Source organism: Peromyscus maniculatus, chromosome 2, assembly GCF_049852395.1.
Source record: "Peromyscus maniculatus bairdii isolate BWxNUB_F1_BW_parent chromosome 2, HU_Pman_BW_mat_3.1, whole genome shotgun sequence".
Lineage (NCBI taxonomy): Eukaryota > Metazoa > Chordata > Mammalia > Rodentia > Cricetidae > Peromyscus > Peromyscus maniculatus.
This window is the reverse complement of record NC_134853.1, coordinates 6,299,801-6,324,066: the sequence shown is the minus strand read 5'-3', so window position 1 is coordinate 6,324,066 and position 24,266 is coordinate 6,299,801. Positions and strand designations below refer to the sequence as shown.

The 24,266-nt window shown below is 44.4% G+C and overlaps 1 protein-coding gene across 6 annotated transcripts in view; it reads right to left on the bottom strand.

Annotated features, from left to right (window-relative positions):
* Positions 1–24,266, bottom strand: part of Sulf1 (sulfatase 1) — a 167,025-nt gene that overhangs the window by 55,080 nt on the left and 87,679 nt on the right. For 5 of the 6 annotated variants that reach the window (XM_042270725.2, XM_006974694.4, XM_076563708.1 and 2 more), the window contains exons 3-6: positions 20,640–20,712; positions 20,089–20,310; positions 9,601–9,840; positions 1,467–1,618 (exon numbers count right to left, since the gene is read on the bottom strand). In XM_042270725.2, the coding sequence (XP_042126659.2) occupies positions 1,467–1,618; positions 9,601–9,840; positions 20,089–20,260 (564 nt within the window). In that variant the 5' untranslated portion in view covers positions 20,261–20,310; positions 20,640–20,712. Of the gene's footprint in view, positions 1–1,466; positions 1,619–9,600; positions 9,841–20,088; positions 20,311–20,639; positions 20,713–24,266 lie in introns of those variants that run through there. The other variant, XM_042270728.2, reaches the window with a different exon arrangement.

The following is a 24,266-nucleotide window of genomic DNA, read 5'->3' as shown; positions in this document are numbered from 1 at the left end:
TGATTTAGTATTTGGAGAGAATCGTGATTACTTTGTTCTCCTTAGGACAACGGGGAATAAAAGGTTAATAGCTTGAACAAGGAGCATGAAAAGCATCCCTGCAGATCGAAAGTGATAGCAATGACAATTAGTGTGCATGGCATGCTTCCTTTGCCTGCAAAGATTTTTGTCCCCAGCCAGGGAAATGACCCAGGATACATGAGTGGTTGAACCACTCCAAGCTGAGTTTCCTTGTCTTTTACAATGAGGATGTGGATCAAATTTGCCTTCAAGGTCCCTGCTGACGTGACTCTCCAATTTGATGTCTAGAAGCCTATCAGCAGTGTTAGTGAGTTCATTTGTATTCATTATTTTCAGGACGGCAGGAAGAGCCAGCCTTACACCTCATGTCTCTCCGAGTCCATTGTTCTCTCATGAAGGCCAGGCACAAAGACAACAGCATGCCTGAAATGCTATCCAGTCCCCATTCACTTTCTACCAAATGCCTGAACCTGTTGAAACAAGTTGCTAGAGCCAGCTGAATTTTGGCATTTTTAGGAAAATAAAATGGATCTGTCCAGAAGGAAAGAGAATGTTTTAGAAAAATTACTAAGCTGAATTTAAAGATATTCTTCCCTTCACTTTTATGGTCTCAATTTTTTATTAATTTAAGTTAGTAATCTTAGGAAAATTTTTGTGATTGTGGTTTTGTGCTTTAGATGAGCTCTCACCAAATACTCCTGGTTGGCTTGCACTCACTATGTAGCCCAAACTGGCTCAAACTCTCCATGCATCTGTCCAAGCCTCCTAAGAGCTGGGATCATAGACACACATCACTGTGTCTGACTTACTTTTGTTAACTTTAAAGTCTAGGATCTGCTTGTTTGGGAACCAGGGACCGTTTCTGTAGACTGATTTGGACAACCTAAGACTGACAGCCAGAGGGAGACTGTTGTGAACTCTCACTGACCAGGGCAGATGTCCTGGTCACAAACAGCTTGGTCAGATGGGAGTAAAAGCAAATAACAGTGTCCCAAAGTTTCTGGGACACTGTTCTTATTTCCACCAGTCTGTTCTTATTTCCATGTGGAAGGCTGAAACCACCAACAAAACACACTTTCAACCGCTGAAAAGCAAACAGTCCAAGATGCACATTTGATTATGCAGACTAGCTCTCTCTCAAGAGAGGGAGAAACAAAACTTATCACAACAATGAGAAGAGGAGGTCTGATTTTTCTGGATGGTACTTTCATCAAAGGCCGATTGCCTTTCATCCTGATGAGAGGGAAGGAAAAAAAGGCTCACTAGACAAAAGCCCTGGGCCTTTAGAGTCTTTCTTGTCTGGAGTTGGAAATTGCCTTAAAATTTCTCATTCGAACACTGTGAGAACACAGAAAGCCCATCTTGCGGATAGTTTAAGTCCCTGGAAATGCCGTCCCCCCATTATGCGCAAAAGCAAATTGATGCAGTTTTACCCTGGAAATTACCTTTGCATAATCAAATCCATGCTTTTCTTTGATGCCGTTGCGACAAACAGTGTAATTATAGAAACGAGAATTCTTGATTAATCCAAGCCATTCTCGCCACCCAGGAGGGATGTAGCTGCCATTATATTCATTGAGGTATTTTCCAAAAAAGGCTGCAATGGGAAATGAAAGATTATTTTTCTCCTGTGAGATGATTAATCATAAGCAAATGCAGAGATGTGAAATTAGGACTTGAAAAGTGATGGTGAGGTGAAAATTCATCGGAGGAGGGCACTGCCAGAGTTCTCCTCTGCACATTCCTTCAGGCCCTGTCCAAGTGACAGTCACTCACTTTGTTTTTAAAGAGATGTAAGTAGAACTGAAATACATCACACTTGTGGGGATCTGCTTCTTCAGGCCAGCCTGGAATAAATGCGGAATATATTCTTTTGTTCAGTTGACAGGCAGTGTGAGATCTGGTGTGTGACTGCTGTGTGAGGACCAGAACACCGAGGGCTAGTCTCTGTGACCAAATTAACTTTTCTTGCTTTTTATTTGGGTGAGGAATCAGAAAAACTTCACTGAGAAGCTCACCTTGCTTTTCACATAGCCACAGAGTAAAACTTTTCCCAGCCTTTCGAGCCCTTCCTCACCCAGTGTGGCACCTCAGTGGGCACTGTGGTTTCCACGAATCTTCCATGTCCACATCTGGTCTTCAATCAATCAAGGCCAGAGAAGCTCGTGGCTCACTCGAATGCTAGTCTCGAACCCAAAGTTCCATATCTCATAGTTCTAATGCACCTTCCCTTCCTTCCAGTAAGCTTGGTCCCTTCTGACAGAAGCTCTCTACTTCATGCTGTTTTTATTTTTTGTTATTTGTTTATTTACTCATTTATGTATGCATGTATTTAGTTTTTGAGGCAGGGTCTGGCTATGTGGCTTAGGCTGGCCTTGAACCATCGACCTTCCTGCTTTTGTCTCTGTGTCTACCTCCCAAGTGCTAAGATTATAAGATTATAGCCATGAATCTCTATGTGCACCGTTGCCTCACCCTGTGGCCTGCCCACCATCCTTGTACAGTGCAAGGTTCCGCCAGTATTTCTTACACTGAGCCTAATGAACCTGGTATATTCCAGAGAGTTTACAAGTTCTGGAATTCAAAAAAAATGCATTTCACTTTAATTACAAGTTTTAAAAGTTGATTTGTTCTTCTAACATATGTCTGTAGAATATAGTTTTATAAGGTGTCTTAAAATTATATGACTCCTTAAATTATTTTCTTTGAAAACAATCTGGACTGGAGTCTGAGAAACAATCCACTCTGGGGTTAGAGAGATGGCTCAATGGTTAAGAGAACTGGCTGCTCTTCCAGAGGACCTGAGTTCAATTCCCAGCATCCACATAGCAGATCACAACTGTCTATAACTGCAGTTTCAGGGCACCCAATACCCTCACACAGACATACATGAGGCAAAACACCAATGCACAAAAATAATATAGAAAAATAAATAATTAAAAAAGAAAGAAATACAGCACTCGAGTTTCTTTGCTGGAGGGATGCTTTCTTGTGGATTCTATAAGTGAGTGAACCATCCATCGCCCACCTACCCAGTGCCTGGTGCTTGAGGATCCTGCCCAGTTTCCAGGCAGGTTGATGAGTGTAGGACAAGATGTAAGGGGTTTGCCTGCATGGTGCTTCCGGCTTCCTCCGTGGGCTAGCACCACAAAGGGATTTTCCTTTGCTAACAGTATAACTTGGTGTTAGGAGAAGCAGGCCAGAGCCCTGCTCCTGCCCATTCTCAGTTCAGAAAGGGACTGTTCTCGGAGCTTGTGCCTAATAAGCCTGGGTCCTCCTCTCTCTGTCTTCCTCCTCATCTCTAGGGGCTTACCCTACTTTTCTGTCCTATGTTTTTGAAGAATTTTGTAGAAGAGCATAGCAGACGGAGTGTGTAGCTGAGAGGAGGCTCTCCAGGCGTCTGCAGGCTGGCTCGCCTCTGCCTTCCTGCACTGTCCTGGAGAACCTGCTCAGAAGAGGCACAGTGACCCCGACAGGAGGCCGATGCAGGGTAAAGCACTTAAACACGGTTTGACAAGCACAGGGGACTTCTCACGTGCTGCCTAGAATCACCACGATGTCACATTTTAAGGGGTTGGAGGACACCTTGATCTACGGTTCTGCTTTGTTACAGGTTTTTGTTTGTTGGTGTCTGGTTTCTGGTTTCTGTCCCCCAATACGACCTATTTTGTAGAAACCAATTCTCTCCCATGTGCTTTCCATTTTCCTTCATTAAGTTGAAAACTTTTCCTGCTACTTTCAGTGCTCCCCACCTCTAGGGAAGCCATGCCCAGTCATGCCTGCCCTTCCCTCATGGCTGGACTTTTTAGGTCACTTTGTACCATTTCTAGCCATTACCATGGCGATTGCCCTGCGCCTTAATCCTTCCCTTATAAACGACTCCTTCAAGTCTGTTAATAGTTCTTGCTACTGCCTTCAGAACTGCCTCCAGGTTTTCAGTGTCTTTGTGTTAATGGAGTGTGAAAAATGTACTCAGGATTCCAGATGTGGGGTCGCCCACCACATCTGCTGCAGGAGAGCCCAGGCCCAGGACGCAGCTCCCAGAAGTGGCAGCTCAAGCTCCCCTGATCTTTTGGGAGCTTCCTGTCACCGAGATCATCTCCACCCATCCCTGGTTTCTTTGGACATTCCGTTTCGTGGCCGTGCCCTACCACTGATTGTCTGGGTTTCCAGTCATTCTGTTCCACATGCACCATTCATCCATGCCTTTCTCTAAAGTGAGCTCGGTTTTCATTCCATTTCCATATCACCACGCCAAGGGCTTGGCTATAAGCACTGACTTTCCTCCTTCCTTTGTGATGGCAGTTCAGCTCAGCCGGTGCTGTCAGAGCTACCCCGACCTTCTGGACCATTCTTTTCTCTTATGACATCACCGCTTGCCTTCACAGCTGTTTAGGGAGGTGGTTGGAGTCGGAAGATGGGTAGAGAGATAGGAAAGATTGGATTATGGATGATAACTAGTGTGTGTGTGTGTGTGTGTGTGTGTGTGTGTGGTTATCCTCCTACTCTCCTCTGGGACCACGGACTGCATACACTTAGAAACATGCCTATGAACTGCCTGAAAAAGAGACTTTTCTTTTTATATCAGTAATAGTAACTATAAAACGATCTGATGCTTTAATTAGAGAAATTAAATCTTATCTAGTATAGTGAACGATGTATTCATGGGCATTTTCATGTCTGTGGCAGGATTTCATCGTAGTTACTAAAGATACAGTTGAGAACTGAGCTCAATTGTGGTTTATACATTTGTATATATGAATTTGGTTTACTGAAATGGAGTGCAAGCACCGTGAAGGCAGGACTGTCACTTTCTGTCTCTTTATATCCTAGGGTCCAGTGTATCCCTAATATCCTGTGGTTCAATAAATATATGAAACGTTTCATGTTTACTTGCCTAACAAAAATCCATGGCATCATAATCCAAACAAGTGAGAATATTAGCTTGTCTTATCTTAGAAGACCCTACATTTAATTTAATCCTTTACTAGAGAATAAATAAATAAGCTTGCTACAAGTAAAACAAATCTTATGTAAAAAGATAGAACTTATGTAAAAAGACAGAAGGTTAGAGAATAGGTAACCTTATGTAAATTAATTTATTACAGAAAAAAGGCACAGCAAGGCAAGAATAGCACCATGTATGTGTAGTGGAGGCAGAGAGAGGAGGATAGCTTGAGAATGGCGGCTGAAGACCAGTCTAGGCAGCACAGTAAGATACCAGCCCACAATTAATTAAACATTTCATTGCAGATTCCAACCAGACAGTGCCTCTTCCACTCGCGGCATGGAGTAGAATGGGTGTGTCTAACAGTCAGCTCGTGTGATTAGGTAATTTTAGCGAGCATAGCAGAACTGCAGCGTAATTTTGGACAGGCAAGAAAACTGTATGTTGGAAAACTGGCCCGAGTCCTTCAAAAAGATTAAGGGCAGAGTAGGCTGTGACCACAGCCGTTCCAGCTTCACCTTCAGCTTCTCTGCCTTCCATCCAAAGCCGTCTCTCAACCGCGGATGATTTCTTTTTAACCTTACAGTTTTGGGCTAAGTTTTATATTAACATCTGTCCGGTCATAATTTTTAGCAGACTTCAGGCAGCACACTCATTTTTTTTGTGATAGATAATCCGTGGCCTTTCTCACTTCACTACTCAGGACAAAATGCAACAGACACAGTGTTGTGTTTCTTCCTTCTTGGCCGTTTAAGCTCTGGTCGACTCACATTTTCCATGAGTAAAGTTAGAAACATTTAAGTTACAGCCAGTCCAAAAATATGCCTGAGTTCCGAAAGAGGAAAATCATGTCATACGAGGGTAAATGTAATATTGATCAATTCATTTCATTTAAATCCGTGTATTCTGGATGCCTCCCAAAATAAGCCTCTTAGTAATTTGTCTTCTTGGAGTTGTTTTTCATAAAACTTATTGGACTTTGCGTTTCTCTTAGATGGATATTTATGTGTCATATTATTTTAGTCTCCTCCATTATTTTTCTTAAGTCTACAGTTAAATAGTCCAAGTAATATGCTCACAATTAGGAAAGCAGCAACTGATTAGACATCATTTTTTTTTCTCACTAGTTTAGTGTCTTGTAATCTTCTCCCCCATCCCCTTAATTTTGCAGCCACTATTTATGGTTAGATCATTAGTTATTGTTATGATGATGGTCATATTTCCTAACTTCCTGAGATACTTTTATCTTTCTCATTAGAGATAACTTTAAATTACACAGATCTCTAACATCATTGTGATGCTGAACTTAAACCTAGGATCTCATGCACGCTGGACAAACCCTCTTCCACTGACCTACATCCCGGCCACCTGAGTGAATGTTATACTTTTTCTCCCCTATGTGTTTGGAAGGGTCCTTGCTTCCCTGAAAGAATTCCTTATACACAGGAGGACGATCCCTTACTATGAATTCTGTCATTACCGATGTGTCTCAATTTTGGAAAGATATTGGCTTTAGAATCAGCCTTTGTTTCTAGAAGCGGATATGATGTCCATGGAGAAAATCCCAAGCTAAAGCTGGGCTGCAGAGAATAACACACAGTCTTTATTGGGGTGCCTTTCAGTTGGTGCTCACAGCTTTATCCCAGACCCAACTCGACAAGTGGAGTAACATTCCGAGCTGAGCCCTGCTCCCCTAAGCACTGGTGCCAACTCTGTCACTAAGAACACCCCTCTCTTGTAGGTATAAATTTGTGGCTGGGAAAATAAGGGATTAGAGTCAGTGATGGTCAGATATGGTGGCACATGCCTATAATGCCAGCATTTAGAGCCTGGAAGGTTAGAGGTCAGCCTATGCTATAAAACAAACAAACAAAACTCTTAAATAAATCATCTCTAGTTTTAGCCAACCCAACACAGGGTGAGTGTGACATAATACAATGAAAATAAATATAAGAGTACACTCTGCCACCTACAAGCTGATGATTGACCTCCTTGCTGGTGACCTAGTGAACTCCGCAAGGGATTCTTTCCAATGTTGCTTTTGCTATCAGGAAGCGTACTTTCTTCACACAGCCTTTCGCCATGACTCCACAGCATGTACTTCATGGGCCAAACTTCACCATAACTTTAGGTAGGCATTATCATTTGTTTCTGCAGGCCACAGTACTTACTGTTCTACATCCTACTGTGCTCTATGCATCTCTAAGGCACTTTGGAACAAGGCAGGAGAAAATAACATGCACAGAAATACGATCCTGGAAACAGTCAGGCACAGCAGCACATGCCTATAATCCCAGCACTCTGGAGGTAGAGGAAGGAGGATCAAAAGTTCAAAGTGGTGAGTTCCAGGTGAGCTCAGACTATAGGAGACCCTGTCTTAAAAGACAGATAAACAAAAGGATCCTGGGTACAGTACAGTCAGATATTCTGGGCTCCATCCACCATCGATGGATGGATTTTATCATTTGACAATGAGTCCTTGTGAGTCTTGATTTCTTCATTAGTAGTCTCCCTCCATGCTTTCTTATAAGAGGTAGGTGAGATAACTGAAGTGCCCAGGACAGAGTGGGCAAGCTGTAGAAGCCCATTCCCTTCTCCTTCCTCTTTCCTGGATTATCTTGGAAACAAATCAACATACCCTGGTGCTGCTCTAAGCTCCAGCCTGCAGCTCCATCCCTGAGCACAAATACCATCCAGATACTCTGGATGTTCTGAGAGTCTCAGTCTTCCCAGACTCATGTTCTCCACTAGGGACTAAATTACAGGGAGCCTGGGAACGTCAAAGGCACTGGATTCACACACTTCTCATGAGCAGAACACATTTGGTGGTTAGAGTAAGACCCAGGCATTAGAGGACTGTTTTAAACTTGCTTCAGAGCTGCTTACACAGTACCCGAAGCCCTACTCCAGTTATAAAACACAGCCAAGCACATCTGCCATCTTGGAACCCTGCAGGGATGTTTGGTGGATTTGCTAATTGCTTGAGAGTCCTGGGATGAAAGGCGCCATAAATTTAAATCACTAATATGAGAAGACACACCAGGAGCAGGTGCCCTCTGAAACCCCCTCTCTAGTCCAGTCCCCCTCCTAATCGAAAGCAAACACCCTTGGATAGCAGAGGGGTTTCCTCTGTGAATAGGGGTCCTCAGACGCCTGTGTGTGCTGGAGCTAGCATATGCACAATCAATAATTTCATCCATAAATAACGAGAATTAAGTGCCCATGGGGCTTGCTTCGAAAAAGCAAATGACAACATATTTCCTGATCCCATTGGGAATGATTAAAAGAGAGTCAAGAGAATATTTATCTGCAATCCCTTAAAACTTTAGGAACAGATTATCTATAGGCCTGAAAATAATTTCCAATAAACCTTTTTGATGACACCTTCTTATGAATAAATCTAAGTGGTTTTTGGGGTGGGGATCCATACTCTATTTTTTACCATGCAAGCTTGCCATGTGTACCCTACTTCCTCCTGTGAAGAAACTGAGAAAACTGGGAAGCGAAATCCAGTGCTGGAGAATAAGGGCTTTGAGGATAATGGTCCCAGGAGGTCTTTCCTCTTAGTCCTTGCCCACAGTGAGATACTCAGATTCCCCGCCCCCCCCCCCCCCCCCCCCGCCCCAACAAAGAGTTCAGTTTTCAAAACCCCAGCTAACCATGAGCCTCCTCTTGCTGTGTGCGGGCTCAGGGTCGGTAGCTGGTGCAGTAAAGACGGCTTCCTTTCCTGGAAGGAACGGTCCATGTTTGATGACTGTGACTTCCGCTAAAGGAACTGCTGCAGTCCCATTCATTCCGTATGAATGAATAAATGAATCAGGAAAGTCCACAAGGCTGGCTTATTAATTTACTCAAGAAGTCCTTTGGCTCATCTGCTGGGTCTGAGGCTCTGGAACAGGCACTGAGCACTTCAGAACAACACTTAGTAATTTCCCCTGAACCATCAGCAGGCATTACCCACATCTAAGCAACCCCCCAAGTTCTTCCACGATCCGCTGAGATTAGTGAATGGAAGGAAGCCTCATTCATGGTATGTTACCTTGGACTGTTTCACCTGCTGGGCGCCTTTGTGGGAACAACATTTTCCTATTACATCCACTGAGAATACTGAATGTTCTAGAAGGGATTTCCCACTGGGATATTCTCTGGAGTAAAAGTACTTCTTACTCTGGTGTTAATGTGGCTTGTCTTCTTTAAAATTTGAGTGCTTTGATACCTAATTCAGTTGCTAAGAGGAACTCAGTGCCTTTCCCAGGAGTGGATGTTGCCTGTGGAGCAGGTTGTTAGAAAGTGAGGCCACCCTTGTGTTTGTCTGTCTGCCGAGGGCACTTAACCTGTCCTTTCACTCTTTGCCATTCTGTGGTTGAGATTAAAAGCTTTGCTGGAAGCTGCCAGCATGTTCTTGCGCTTCCAACCCCCTGAACTGCGAGACCTTGGACATTTTTTCTTCAACAAGTTACCCTGTCTCTTGGGTTCTGTCATAGCGACAGAGCATGGACCACAGCAGAGATGAGAGAAGGTAGACTCTTCCTTTTTGAGTCTCCTGGAACTTCTCACACCTCGTTCCACCCTGTGCATCGTCTCGTCTTAGTCTCGTCTAAGACTGTGGAAGAGGAAACAGCATCCCTTACCTGTTCTGTAGCCAGTGTTGTTGAGATACACGGCAAAGGTCCGCGGCTCGTGCATTGCCTGCCAGGAGGGAGAGGAGCAGTTTTCATTGTTGGTGTAGACGTTATGGTTGTGCACGTACTTCCCCGTGAGCATGGATGACCGGGACGGGCAGCACATGGGTGTGGTCACAAAGGCATTGGTGAAGGTGGCCCCGCCGTGTTCCATGATCTTTCTCGTTTTGTTCATGACTTGCAGAGAACCTGAAAGGCACAGTTCTGACGCCGGTTAGTGAAGTGCATCTTGTGGGCGCTCACTTCCACCCTGTAGATCAAGCGTCTCTGTTCCCCCTGCTTAACAGTTTCCCTTCCCTTGTGTGAAGGAGTCTATAATCTGGTCAGTTCTCATTTCTAGAACAAAGCAGACCGTTTGGGATCTGAAACATCTCAGACATTCTGTAGAATAATCATCCTGTTCCAGTCTCTCTCCTCTTTAACCACAGAGGGAAAAGCATGCAGGCTAATCATGTAATTAAAGCCAGACTTGTAGATATGAGGAAGATCATTAGAGAACAATGGCTTGTTACAGCATATCAAAACCCTGGCAAAACACAGGGAAGGTCTAGTAATACCAGAGTTTAGCAGACACAGCATTTTCATTTTAATCCTATGGCAGAAGAAAAAACCGAACAAACCCCCTACTAAGCAAAAGATCCTCCAAAATATGTGTAATCAGAGATGGAGGAGTGTAAGGAGGGAGAGGGAGGGGTGGAGGAGGGGTCTTCAAAGTAACTTGGCATCCTTTAGCAAGCTAATCAATGTCTGCCTGTGTTTCTATCTGGATAAGACTATTGTCTTGTGCCTTGGCCAGTTTATACATCATTTTTAAGGTTAAGTTGTCCTCTTGCTCAAAAACATGTGCACAATTGTAAAATAGTCTATTATAACTTTAAGAATGATATGGTAAGATTTCTAAGGAATGAAAAAAATCTGTCTTAATCAGTTTATTGTATCTGAAACAGGTCTAGTCCCTGCAGAAGGACACGGGCCAAATTCAATAGTCTTTTCAGGACTTCTCAAGGAAGGTTCCACAGGGAGCTACAGCCAAGCCCATTGCATTCGAGTCCCAGAGGCTCAGTTTTCTAACAGGCTCCACTCCACCCATCCAAGGAAAAGGAGGAAAGTCCATGGTTTCCAACAAGGAAGAAAAATGGAGTCTCACAAAGGCAAATAAAGAGAAGCTGTAGTTAGCCCGAGTCCTTCACCTTAGCATTTTCTGGTCACATGATGCATAGGGCTTCATAGAGGGGGAGCAGGGCTTCTAACTGGGTCTCATGAGAACTTGAAGATGCCCTTGTAGGGGGTGCTGCTGACTGTTCATTCTCTCTGGTTGTCTTACGGTGATCAAGCACCCTTTTGTAATCAGTCCATGATGTACAGTGCATACCCACTTTGTGCTGAACATTTTAGCAGCCTCAGCTCTCTACACTGACTCCCCTGTAGCATGGGGGTGGGAAAGAAAGGAAAATTCTCTGCCTCTGCTGTCCAGTACATACTCTGTGGAAGAGAACCAGACAGGTAGAAGTTGCTTGTGGGTATTTGCAAAGCCCTCCCCTTTCCCCGCCACACATACATTAATGTGAACATAGCAGTAGCAAGAATGTAAATCAAGCTGGGCGGTGGTGGCACACGCCTTTAATCCCAGCACTCGGGAGGCAGAGCCAGGTGGATCTCTGTGAGTTTGAGGCCAGCCTGGTCTACAGAGTGAGATCCAGGACAGGCACCAAAACTACACGGAGAGACCCTGTCTCACAAAAAGGAACGTAAGTCAAGAGGAGATTGGAGTGAATGCTTCATACGAGACCTGAGATGAGAGATGAGGCATGGCAGGAGAGGAGGAAGGAGGGGAGGAATGTGTGGGGAGGGAACAGTGCATTGTTGGGGACAAAGGAAGGATAGCATAGGTGACGTTCTCTGGTGACCGGAAGACCAGTAGAGCTCTGTGAATGGCTCACTGATTTCCTGGCATGGAAAGGAATCTGGAGCGTTTTCTTAATGAAATGTGACCTGAGAAGCAGCGCAAACAGCTTGGATCTGATCAGAGCCACAAAATAAGGGCAGAGTAGGGTCTGATGAGCAAAAAGTTTTGAGGGACGTTGTTGCTGGAGTGATGGTGTGTGCGTGGAAGACTAGAGCCAAAGGCTGCTGAGGCCATCCTGCCCTGCCGTGACAAGGACTCCCTAGTCCCTTGACAGACAGGATCCAAGAAGCAGATTCAAGGCAAGCTGTAATTCACGGCAGAGGGCTGACTAATGGCGCAGATTTTCAGCACAAGAAGAAATCTGGAAAGGGAATGGTTTCATTGACGGTGAAGAAGTAACTGAAAAGAATGTGCCTCACAAAAGATCAAAGAGAAATGCATTTCAGAAGGGTTGCCTTTTACATTTGTGTTGGGTGATCATAGAGAGGAAATGTCCCAAACATGAATTGATGAATAGAGATGAGGAAGTTGAAAGGCTTCTGAAGGTGTCCACCAGCCTCCTCTTTAGGTCTATGTGGTGTTGATTCACAGGAGCGTCTTGACTTTTGGAAAAAAACAGCAAACACTGCCTAATAGTCTATTCCAAAGAACCAGCTCTTGGAGTTTCCTTTACGGGCCTTTGTTAAATTCAAATAAAAGGAATGCAGCTGGAGGCCATCATCCAAGGTCCTGCATCCCCTGTGGCCACCTCCTGCTTCCAGACGCATTTGGACTGCAAATGTGGGTTGGAGGTGGGAATCCGATTGAAAGTCAAAATAACACAAAAACTGAGGTTAAATTTTCGTTAGTCTGGTTCATAGTGACAGGAATTGCTCAGCCAGGACCCTCTCTCTTTTCATCCCCACTGTCACCTTGTTGTTAATATCCGAGCTAACTGTGTTGTGATCCTAACCAATTCCTCAAAAACAGACGAACAAACAACACCCAGATGTTGGCCCAGATTGGCCCGAGCAGCTCCTGGAACCTCTTTGGGTTTGTATTTCTCATCTATAAAGGGGAGCGTTCCCAGGGCTGTCAAGAAGCGAATCTCCCGATGCTATGATGAGCTCCCCTGATGCAGGAATGTTGTTGCTAGGGCCGCACAGTTGGTACTCCGTATCTGTGGGTTCCCCATTGGGGCTTTCAAACCAACTGCAGATTGAAAGCCTCAAAAATATTAAAAGGATCCAAAAAATTCAGTAGACAAAAGAAAATGTCCTGAACATCTGAAGATACTTTTTTGGGGGTCATCATTATTCAAACTAAATATAGCACAAGTATAAACAAAGTATTTATATGGTATGGGGAATTATGAATACTCCAGAGTAAACGGCAGAATATGTGTTCCATTTTATATGTGGGATTTGAGTACTCAATATGTTTGATATTTGTTGGAGTCCTATATTAGTTATTTTTCTGGTGCTGAGATACAACGACATGACCAAGGCAACTCATAGAAGGGTTTATTTAGTCTTATGGTTCCATGGGGCTAAGAGCCTAGCATGGTGGAGAAGCCACAGGCATGGCAGCTGGAACAGGATGCTGACGGCTCGTATCCAGTCTCCTATGGCTATCCATTGCCCTCTGCTCATCTCAGCCCAAGCATATGCTTGTCAGCATCAGAGTTTTTTTGATTAAGTAACATTCATACTAAATATTTAGGTTGTCTATTTAATACAGCACAATTTCTCATGCTAACCATTATCACTTCTGTGGCAAAGAATGGGCTATTCAATGATAATATTTCCCATATTAAACATGAATGTATTGGTATAGTAAATATTTTAATCTAAAAATACAAGAAAAACATCATAAAGCAGTATATTTTTCTGCCAAAGCTATTCAGTGTTGGGGGTGGACACAAAATGTTTTCATCTAAAACTGAGAGGGAAAAACAAGTTGGAGAAGGAGGGAAAGAAGAAAGATAATAAATCTGTCTGGAAAGTTTCCAGCTCACTAAAACTCATGACTCCCTTCCCCCACCCAAGAAAAGCAAAAGGCCCTTAGATGCTGAGACCTGTGGGAATGGAAGGCATGTCTGCACGGCTACACAGACACAGCTCACCAGCGAAGATGCAGATGTGAGAAACTCACCTGGCCTTCGTCTTTCCAAATGTCACACTCACTAGAGATGTAGGTTTAAGAACTCTTTTCTGACTGTTCAACACAGCAACGTAGCAATATTGATAAGCGGCAGGCTCATGGTTCGGGTGTTGGGAGGCAAAAGGGGAGCTGGCTGTCCTGGGGAGTCACACCCCACCAAAGGGGGTGGCTGAAATACCTCCGGGGGGGGGGGGCGGCGGCGCTAGCCTATGGCTGTCTCTGGGAAGCACAATTCTCACTCTTCAGAAATTTTTTAAAAACTCAAGAAGACAAAGACAAAGAAGAAGAAGAAAGAAGAAAGAAGGCGGAGGAGGAGGAGGAAGGGGAGGAGGAGGAGAAGGAGGAAAGATGACAACCAGTATTTTAAAGTCTTGGTCTTTTATCAAGACAGCATCTGACTATGTAGCCCTGGCTAGCCTGGGACTTACATAGTCTAGGCTGGCCTCAAGTTCACAAAAATCCACCTTGCCTCTGCCTCCTGAGTGCTGGGATTAAATTCATGTGCCACTATGCCTGGCTTTTTCTTTTTCTTTTTCTTTTTTTTTTAATGGCAATGAGCAAATAACACACACCTATAGGCTAACCCCACAGTGCTCTGCTCTAAATAGGCAAACTATCTCCACAAGCTTACAGCTTAATTCCACTTGTTATCTAGGGAAGGGAACCAGCAGGACAGGGTCACTGCAAGTCCAAAACATGTGAGCAATGCCATGCTGAGTCAAAGCATGATCCAATCCACAGTGTTTTGTTTTTCAAAATGGAACCATTTGGGAGAGAATGAGCACCTATTCTCCATCTTGCTGATTCTAGTTGAAAAGTTAAGAGTTTCTCAAGTACTTCAAAATTTCTTTCTTTTGATGTGTAAAATATTTGAAGTGTGGGCAAGAGCAGGGTCGAGTCACACATCTATTAAATCTAACAAAGCCGCCCCATATACACAGACAGACAGACACACACACACAGACACACACATGGACTCACACAGAAACACACACATGTATACACAGACACATACATAGACACACACACGGACACACATACACATATACACAGACACAAACACACACACATACACAGACACATCACAGACACACACACACACACACACACACACACACACACACACACACACACACACTACTGCTCGAGTCAAAAGAAAACATGAATGTTGTGAACGCTCTTGGAGACTTCTCTCCCCAGAAGTAGCCATTATCCTGAACTTCGCGTTGATCATTTCCATGCTTTCCGAGCGGTACAGAAGGGATGTGCTGACAGCGACCGCAGGAAGAGACAGGAGGGTGGGAACAGAGTAACCAGAACCCACTGTCTGAATCTCAGATAACAGACAATTCGTCAGTTAAAAAATTGTTTTTCTAAAGGTCTTTTCCTCCTTCTCCTATGCACCTGCATTGTTAGAATCAGGGCCAAATCAGGGGCTTCCCGAATTCTGGAAGAAGCAGGTGCCAGTCAGACGATGCTGAGTTGAGCTGTGACTTCTCCCCACCGCCATTTCCTCCTGGGATGCTGATCGCTGTCCATCCCGCCCACCTGGGTGGGATGACACGATTCATTCACAGCAGTGTAGACGGGTGTTCTCTGGCACCACATGTAAGGGTCCAGCAGTTTCGTTAATGAGTTCCTCGTGTGTCTTCTGCGCTTTACAGAGCACTAGTTTATTTATTTGCCCCGATAGTTGAGGACAAACTGAATGCGTGCCTTGCCCTCCCAGCTTCGTTTTTAAACTGTAATCAGAGCCCTGCTCAGTTCGTTGTCTTTCCAGGCAGGCTCGGGATGGTTTCATTCTTTCCAAATAAGAAAAATGTTCTATTAAAAATGTCATAATTTTTCTTAAAAGTGTTTTCTAAGTGTGTAACAGCTTTCTGGAGGTGCAGCAGCCAACTGCTTGGAGCCTCCAGGAGAAAAAAAGTTTTCCCAAAGCAATCGCCTCTCAGAGCACTTGACATACTCACACGAAAAAGTAAAAACCATAAACTGCAACTCGTCCACATCACAACGAGATGCCGCCTTGCACACTGGACAAACAAATACAAGCACAGACAAACAGAAACATGACATTCGTCGACAAGGATCTGGAGGAATTTTACTCTGGTACACAGTTGGAAGGAATGTAAAATGGTGCAGTTGCTATGGAGAACACTGTTATTTCCCACAACATTAAAAATGAAATTAAATTATGATTCAGCAATGGATCCCACTCCCCGGTAGGTCTTCTCCTTTGCAAAGGAATTAAAGGCCAGGTCTTAAAGATGCATACACATGTGTGTTCGTAGCAGTAATATTCACTTGTACTAAAAGAAGGAAACAGCTCAAATTCCCAACAGTAAGCATACAGCTAAAACAAGTGTGATTCATGTGGTATACTTGGATGGAATATTATATAGCCCTAGAAAGGAAGTTCTCACACATGGTACAGCATGGATGGACCAGAGGACGCTACGCTGTGTGAATTGAAGGCAGTCACAAAATTTCAGATATATGATTCTATTCATAAGCTATCTAGAGAAGGAAAATTTGGAGACATAAAGTATAATGGTGGCTGCCAGGGCTGAGAGGAAGTTCAAACAGGGAGTTGTTCCATGGTTTGGGCTGTGAAAAGTGTTCTGGGGATTTCTTTCACAGCAATATGGGTGTACTTAACAGACCAAACTGGTTAAAAATGGTGATAGTAGTAAAAACAAAGAACAGCTATAATGGTGAGGTTCGAAAGAACTACATGTGCCACCCAGGACCAAGCAATAACCACCACCTAAGTCACAGCTTCTCTGCTGAGAAAGGTCTCCTGTGAACACCTGATCCATGCATGGCTGTGCTCCCTAATCACTGGGTGCACAGTGGGAGACAGGACCCCTCTTCTGAGTCTGCGTGTCTCTCCCCCAGAGCACTACTGGGAATTGACAGGTTGGTTTTTGGAAGGTCTTAGTGAATGTCCATTTATGGACCAACAGATGGCAGGTGGTGGCTCAGTCTGCAGCCGTGACAACCTAAGACAGGTCCCAGTTCCAGTGTCTACCGGCCACAACTTCTCTGAACCATCTCTTTTGCTGTGCACAAACTAGGGGAGTGAGAGCAGTGCCTTTCAAGGATTGCTGGGAAAATTAAGTGGGTGAACGCTTGACATGTCATCTGGATAGGAAAATGAGGGGGGTAAGGGCAAGTCCGAAGTTGCAGTTAACACCTGGACCTTGACTGGGTCGGGTTTACCACTCTATCTTTTTCTGTCTTCCTTTTTTTTTTTTTTTTAAAAAAGATCTATTTATTTATTTATTATGTATACAATGTTCTGCCTTCATGTAAACTACATGCCAGAAGAGAGTGCCAGATCTCATTACAGATGATTGTGAGCCATCATGTGGTTACTGGAAATTGAACTCAGGACCTCTGGAAGAACAGCCAGTACTCTTAACCTCTGAGTCATCTCTCCAGACCCGCCACTGTATTTTTTTTTAACCACATGGCACCTGAAGGCCAAGATCTGTATTATTTTCATAACGAAGTTGGCACAAGGCCTCCCCAAAATTTTCACAAAACAAGGCTATTCATTCAAGACTATAGAGATTATAGACTAAAGTGCTGAAATTTCCACAAAATGCCAAACTGTGTACATCAGTAAATATTGATGCTAAACGATGATACACATTTGATTAATTATGTTCCAGTAATTATGTAATTAGATATCAGTTTAAGTTGAAAACTATGGACTTTCAGTACTCAGAATTCAGTACTCAGTAATTACTCTAAATATTCACTAGAGAACTATTGTAGGACAAAACAGAAAACTTGAATTTGATTTTAAAATAAGAGTAGCAGATAATTCTTTCTTAATTTATTTTTAAGCCAGGACTGTAGTGTTAAAGAGAAAGGACATGATGGACACCTGCATTCCTTTCTGGGAGTTAGGTTATCTATTTCAGAACCAATGTGTATCTATCCAAAGTTTGCTGAACACCTGCTATAGTCTAGACTGTAGATAAAGAAAGCAGCCCTCACCTTTGGGTGTGTGGGAGGGACAGGCTTAGAAAGATATCCTGGAGACATGGCGAAGGGTGTGCAAAGGAAAACATCCTCTGATGGGCGGGGTGGTGGTGGTTTGCGGTGGAACACCAAACTCAAGTGTGGGGCACCTGAGCTGCTCATGAACAAGTAGTGTTTCACCAGGTAGGTATAGGGGAGAATATGGTGATATTTTACTTGTACTGAAGTGTGATTTTATTTGTATGTTAATAAATAAAGTTGCCTGGGGGTCAGAGCTATTAGCAAGCCATAGGAAAACTGGGCAGTGGTGGTGCATGCCTTTAATCCCAGCACTTGGTAGGCAGAGCTAGGTAGATCTCTGTGTGTTCAAGGACACATCCAGCATTGGAGACACATGCCTTTAATCTCAAAACCAACCATAGAAGACCTGGAGGTCTGTACAGACAGGCAGTGACGAGGCGGTCATGTGGTTGGGTTTACAACCAATGAGAAGGCAGAACAGAAAGTCTTTATAAAGATAGACACACAGGAAATAGGTCTCTTTTGGAGAGGTAGGGCCACCGCGAGAGGAAGGGTAAGGTTTTTAGCTCTTAGCTCTGACCTCTTGGCTTTCTTCTTTGCATTGGTTCTGTGTTTCTTATTTAATAAGACGGTTGGTTACATCTACAGAGAAGTAGAGGCAGTAAGACTCAGAAAAACATGGGATGGGAGAAGGGAATGGGGACCAACACATGCTTCAGTAAGCAAAAGTTGCTTCTTGATGCACTGAGGGAGGCATTAGGGGAATGGAAGAACCCTTGAGAGTCACTGGGGCTGGGAGGCCTCAGCTAACCTGCTTACAGAGAAAACAGGAAGAAGGTCTGTCACTCAAGGGTTTTAACCAAAGAGTGACCGGATATGATAGTTCAAAGGTAACTCTAGCCATGGGATGTAGACTGAGCATGAAGGGTCCAAGAAACTGGAGAAACAAGGAGGAAGGGTCTAGAGATCTCAGTTGCATGAGGGATGCGAGACGTGTGTGAAGGAAGATGAAGTCAGGGACGAGCCCTACATTTTCTTGCCCTGTAAGTGAATGAAGGCATTTAAATACCCAGAAGCATACACCCTAAAGCTGTACGTGCATGACCTTTCATAGAAAAAAATCCCTGAAAATCAATATACCCTTTCCTTTTTGTTAAATGTGAAACCAGAGAGCAGACTCAGAGATGGTTTCCCCTGCTGGCCTTTAGTACACCAGCTCCCAGTTGAAACCCAGCAATTAACTTTGTTGTGATTCCATGGTCTGATCCTCAAGACCAAACCTTGGGAGTTCCCCCTCAAATCCTCCCCATGTTCAGGTTGAGCAGCACAGGTAGGCTCATTTGATCAATGCCCTGGGGCAAGGAATGGGGCTACAGGAGGGGTAATGGGGAGTGGAGATGACAGCCTGTGGGGAAAGCTTCGCATCTGTTTTAGGGAATTCTGGAAGATCCTGGCTAAGAGCTTATAGATAAAGATAAGACTCCAGGGCTGGGCTGTTAAGAAAGCAGGAGGTCAGAGATGAGCCAACGCCACTAAGCCCAAGCACACTTCATTTGAGTGCTCTTGAATGAACTCAGGAGAGACACTTCCAAAAGCACAGACTCAGGCGTGGTGAGTTAGCATAAGGATGCACAGAACACTGGTAAGTTCCGACTATGTGTATTAGTTCCAGGCGTGGTGGTATATACCTTTAATTCCAGTACCCAGAAGGCAGGGGTAGGCAGATCTCTGTGAGTTTGAGGCCAGCCTGGTCAACATAAGGAGTCCCAGGCCAGCTGGAACTATACCTTGAGACTATCTCAAAAGAAAGAAAGAAAATTCTTTTTATATCAATCTTTTATACACATTCAGAGAAAGTCACACTCTCATGAGCTTTGACACACTTTACTCCTATTTCATAAATTAACTTTTTCCCCACCTTTTTCTCTTTTCTTTTTGATACAGGGTCTTATACTTCTTGGGCTGGCTCCAACTTACTACGTAGTTAATTAAAAATGACCTTGAACTCTTGATTCTCCCATCTCTACTTTCCAAGCACTAAGATTATAGGAGTGAGCTACCCTGCTGTGGGTCCTGCATTTACAAAGTAAAAGATCAAGCCCTTGACCTCTGTGGTTTCCCAGGCTTACCCTCATCCTCCATCTTCTCCTGGCTCCTTTTTAAAAAATCTGCTTTAAAATTGTAATACCAGAAAAGTAACTGTGAAACCAATCTAATGGTTTATGGTCAGTACAAGTTCGCCGTGTCAACTAAAGGATTGTCGGAGACAGCCAGCAAAGCATCAAGCCCCTAAAGTGCCTCTGATACAACCGAGGCTCTGGAAAGCATCTAAATCAAAAAAGATTGACGAGTCAAAGAAAAATCGAGAGTCTCACCCAGCTCCACGTCCTGGTCATCGGTGAGCACAAGGATAATGTTGGGTCGGATGTTCTTCCGTTCCTGCTGTATCCTCCCTCTGAACCTCTGGGACCGCACGGTGGAACCCAAGCTCCCCAGCATCTCTGTGCCCAGAAGAGCCAGCAGCAGAGCCCAGCAAGAAGGCTTCATTGTACTTGGTCCAATGTTGCAAGGCTGACAATACGTCTGTCTTCTGAGTTCTGGTAGTTGGGGGGTAGGGAATGGGGGAGGTGTCGAGAGAGAAAGGGAAAGGGGGGGGGGAATGAAAATGAAATCCAAACCCCAAACACAGTTGTGGCAAAAGGGCTACAAATGAGCCAGAGCTGAAACTCAGGCTGCCAGCACAGGGCTGCTCGGGAGTCAGGAGCAAACCTCACTCGCACAGGGGAGGTTTCTAAGGACTTGATTATTTTGCAAAATCTCCTTTGTCCTTTATTCTCCGTCCAACTCTCCCTGTTTCCATCCACTGCCAAAGTGTCGTTTGCAGCACCGAGCTCTATTGTAAAAGCTTTCTGACAAGAGCTAATACCTTGAATTAGGTATCCTGGTTGAATAATCAATTTCTAGACTCAGAGATTTTCAGAACATCTGCAGATGGAGTCCTAGAAAGGAGAGAGGGGAAAAATACAAAGGCAGCATCAGTCAAGGGTTTCAAAACAGACTTTTGATGTGAGTTCATGTTTTCAAGTAGCACGTGGCATGTTGACGTTCTTTCCTCCTCCTGAAAAAGGCAGAGAGGGCAGCGCACAGGACTGCTGATCAATGACTCAGAAAGCATCTCCATTTCCTAAGTGGCTGGACAAATAGTGGCTAGTGCATCATTTCTTCTCTTTAAAAATCCCCAACTAGACTAAAGGATGAGAGAAGCCAACCCCTGGGAAAGTGCACCTGCGTGTGTAGAGTGGCTGGTGCAGGGCAGCCTAGGGAAGCCTTAATCATCTGCATCTCTTACTCTCTACCAAGCAGCATAAAATGCAAAGCTGTCATATATCATCTGCATTATGTCACTCACTGCCCAGGAGAGTCATCTGCCCACAAAGACTTCTTAACGAGTAAGTGCCAGAACCACCTTTTCCAGCCACCGAGAAGCTCCTAACTGTCCCCATCGATCACCAGAGGCAAAGCACTTCTTGACAGCAAGGCTGGTCCTTCTGTTCAGTCCTTGGCTCTCACAGTGGCGCCTTAGATGACAGAGTCCCCTCCAGCCGTCAGTCAGTCGCCAGTCTGACTGTTGTCAGGACAGGGTTCAGAGTGGCCAGCACAGGCATTGCCTTCGCTGCTATGGACCTAAGCCTGCAGAATGAGATGCCTGATTGGCTCTGAGGCTGGAGGTGAGAGGCTGCCCTTCCACATTAGAAAATAAATAAATGAAATCCGGAGGGGAGCAGAGCAGAAATCTTTGCAAAGCTGTGCGGGAGGAGACTTCTGAAAGGGCTGGAAAAAAATGTCCCTCCACTTTGGAACACTAATCTGCAGAAAGCTCATCTCTCAGACTTCTGGAAGGCAGCGAGGGCCTCTTTTATTTCCCTTGCTTCTGTGATGCCACAAAAGAAGCTTTTCATGAAACTAATTAGATAGCAGCCCACTTCATCAGCCACTCCATCCCCACACCTGAGGGTCTGTATTTTGATGTGCAACAATAAGCTGGCATAGGATAAATGAGCAGGACTGCTTAGACACAGGCATCACAGAGCAGGGGAGGGGTTCCTCCAGCACGCCCATGCTCTAAATTCTGGAGGTGGACACGAGGCAGCAAAAGAAGAAAGAATGTGTTCATCCCATCATCCACATTGTTTGTTTTGTGCAAACATATGCACATTCGTGCCCCTGTTATTTTAAAACTTTATAAACTGTTTTGTACACAATTCCAATGTCTCCCACTCTGCAGCCTATAATTACCCTGTGTGTTCATGTGTTTGTGCGTGTGGGGGTGCTGAATGCTCAACAAGCCATAGATTTTTGAATAAAAACTTAATGCCTGCACTGAGTCTCTCCTAGGTAGCTGATTGTCTGCAGGGCATATGCAAGGCAACTCCAACTGATCCTGTGCTCTGGGAAGTCAATAAGTAGAATTCTTTGCGTCTCCCCCCTTAACTCAGGGTTATTCCAGCAATTGCAGAGCATGCTAACAACCCCAAACCTGCAATTATTTTGCTCTGACTGCCTGGTTTCTGTGCACTTGCTTTAAATCACTAGAAACCCGATCCGAGCACGACAGAAGGGGTGGGGGTGGGGGGGGGGAAGGAAAAGAAGCCAGACAGCAAAGAGCAGCTTTGTGCTCTCAACTACGGTTCAGGCTTAGCTCTTTAATACAGGCCTTCCCTCTAGGGTTGGCCCTGTAAGCAGCGTGGCTTTTCTCACCTCCCAGAGGCTGCAAGGGCGGGTGTGTGAAGAGAGACCGAGCTGGAGTTTGGCTCTTGCTTTGGCGGCAGTGTGACCCACCCTCTGCTAACAGGGGTGACGTGGAAATAGAGCTCCTGGCAGTGACAGCAGTGAGCACAGACGGAACGGAAGACTCCTGACAATTATGATGCTGATAACTTTCTCTGGAACCCGGTCAACATGGCTAGGTATTCTTTTCTTTATCTTGTTTCCTTTACCTTTTCCTTCAGGAAACCGACACTTAGCACCTAGCACAAACTGCCTTTAGAAACCACGCTGTAATAAAGAACAGTGGGAACAAAGCAATGTTCCTAGCTCCTACCTAGTACATGACCTTCCTTGAGCTAAAGGTGCGAAAGAAATCTACATGGAGATGGCTGGGTGGACAAGGGTGCTTGCTACCAACCCCGAGGACCTGAGTTTGATCCCTGGAACCCACGAGGTGAAAAGAGGGAAGTGACTTGAACAAGTTGTCTGCTGCCCTCCATACTCTCAGTATGACACATATACACTCTCCACCCCAAATAAATAAATGTACAAAAAAGTATTATCTTTAGTTGACTACTAGTTGTATAACTGTGTGGGGTACAATGTGATGCTTTGGCCTATGTGTGCATTGTGGAACAATTATATTAAGCTAGCTAATGCATCCATATTATCTTTTTTTTTTTAGTGAGAACATTTGGCTTCAGCAATTTTTGAAATATACAGTAAATTTATTATTGGTATTTCTGACAACTAGCTCAGCTCCATGATGAACCTGCCTGGAGTGGCGGGAGAATGAAGAAAGGTAGAAATGGACCGGAAGGTGGGACTGAGTGATCTGGGTTCTTGACTGGAGAAGCCTCAGCATCCCGGAAACTCACTATATATGTTTACAATATACAGATAAACAAGGAGGCAGGGTTTATGGCACATAGCTGGGTCAAGTCGACAGGCTTAGCTAATCTCAACTGGAGCAGTCTCTGAAGGGGAACAGTTTTCTGGCCATAAATATCCAGGAGTGAAGAGAGAACACTATGGTGGACGTTTTCTGCACACACTATCAACACCCACACACTCAAGTCCTGGAGCAAAGCTGAACATTTCTTGGAGATTCACCTTGGGTCTTTGCCATTTTCCCAAGGGTCTAAGGCTTTGGGGTCCTTGACATGGTTGTGCCCATGTCAACGGCACACACTCACTCAGGACTTCCTTTGCATCCTACAAAATCTATTAGATTTGGCTTTGATTTTACATATTTATATAGCCAATTTGTATTTTATTTATTTATTGAAAGATTTTTTTATGTGAGTGTGTGTGTGTGTGTGTGTGTGTGTGTGTGTGTGTGTGTGTGCGCGCGCGCATTATACCTGGAGGCCAGAAGAGGGCACTAGAGTCCTTGGAACTAGAGTTACAGGAGGTAGCAAGCTGCCCAACATAGGTGCTGGAAAACTAACTAGGATCCTCTGGAAAGGCATCAAACACTCTGTTGACCCACATTTCCAGTCCCTCTGTTTGCATTCTAATATCAAAATGTTTAGCGTTAGTTAGAAGAGTTTGTTTTGGTAACAAATAAGCTGCAAAAAAGAGTAAGTGCCACTCAAACTACAGGTCCCATGCAGAGGTAGCTGTGCTCTGCCCAGCCAGTCTCTCATAGATGTGTGGACCGAGAAGGAAGGAAGGAAGGAAAAAACCCTAAAGAATCTTGCAGTGCTGTTCACGCTTTCACTCAGGACATTTAAAAACCTTTCACTGGCTGTCCCCAGCTAGAGGTGTGGGCCTACCCTTTGCA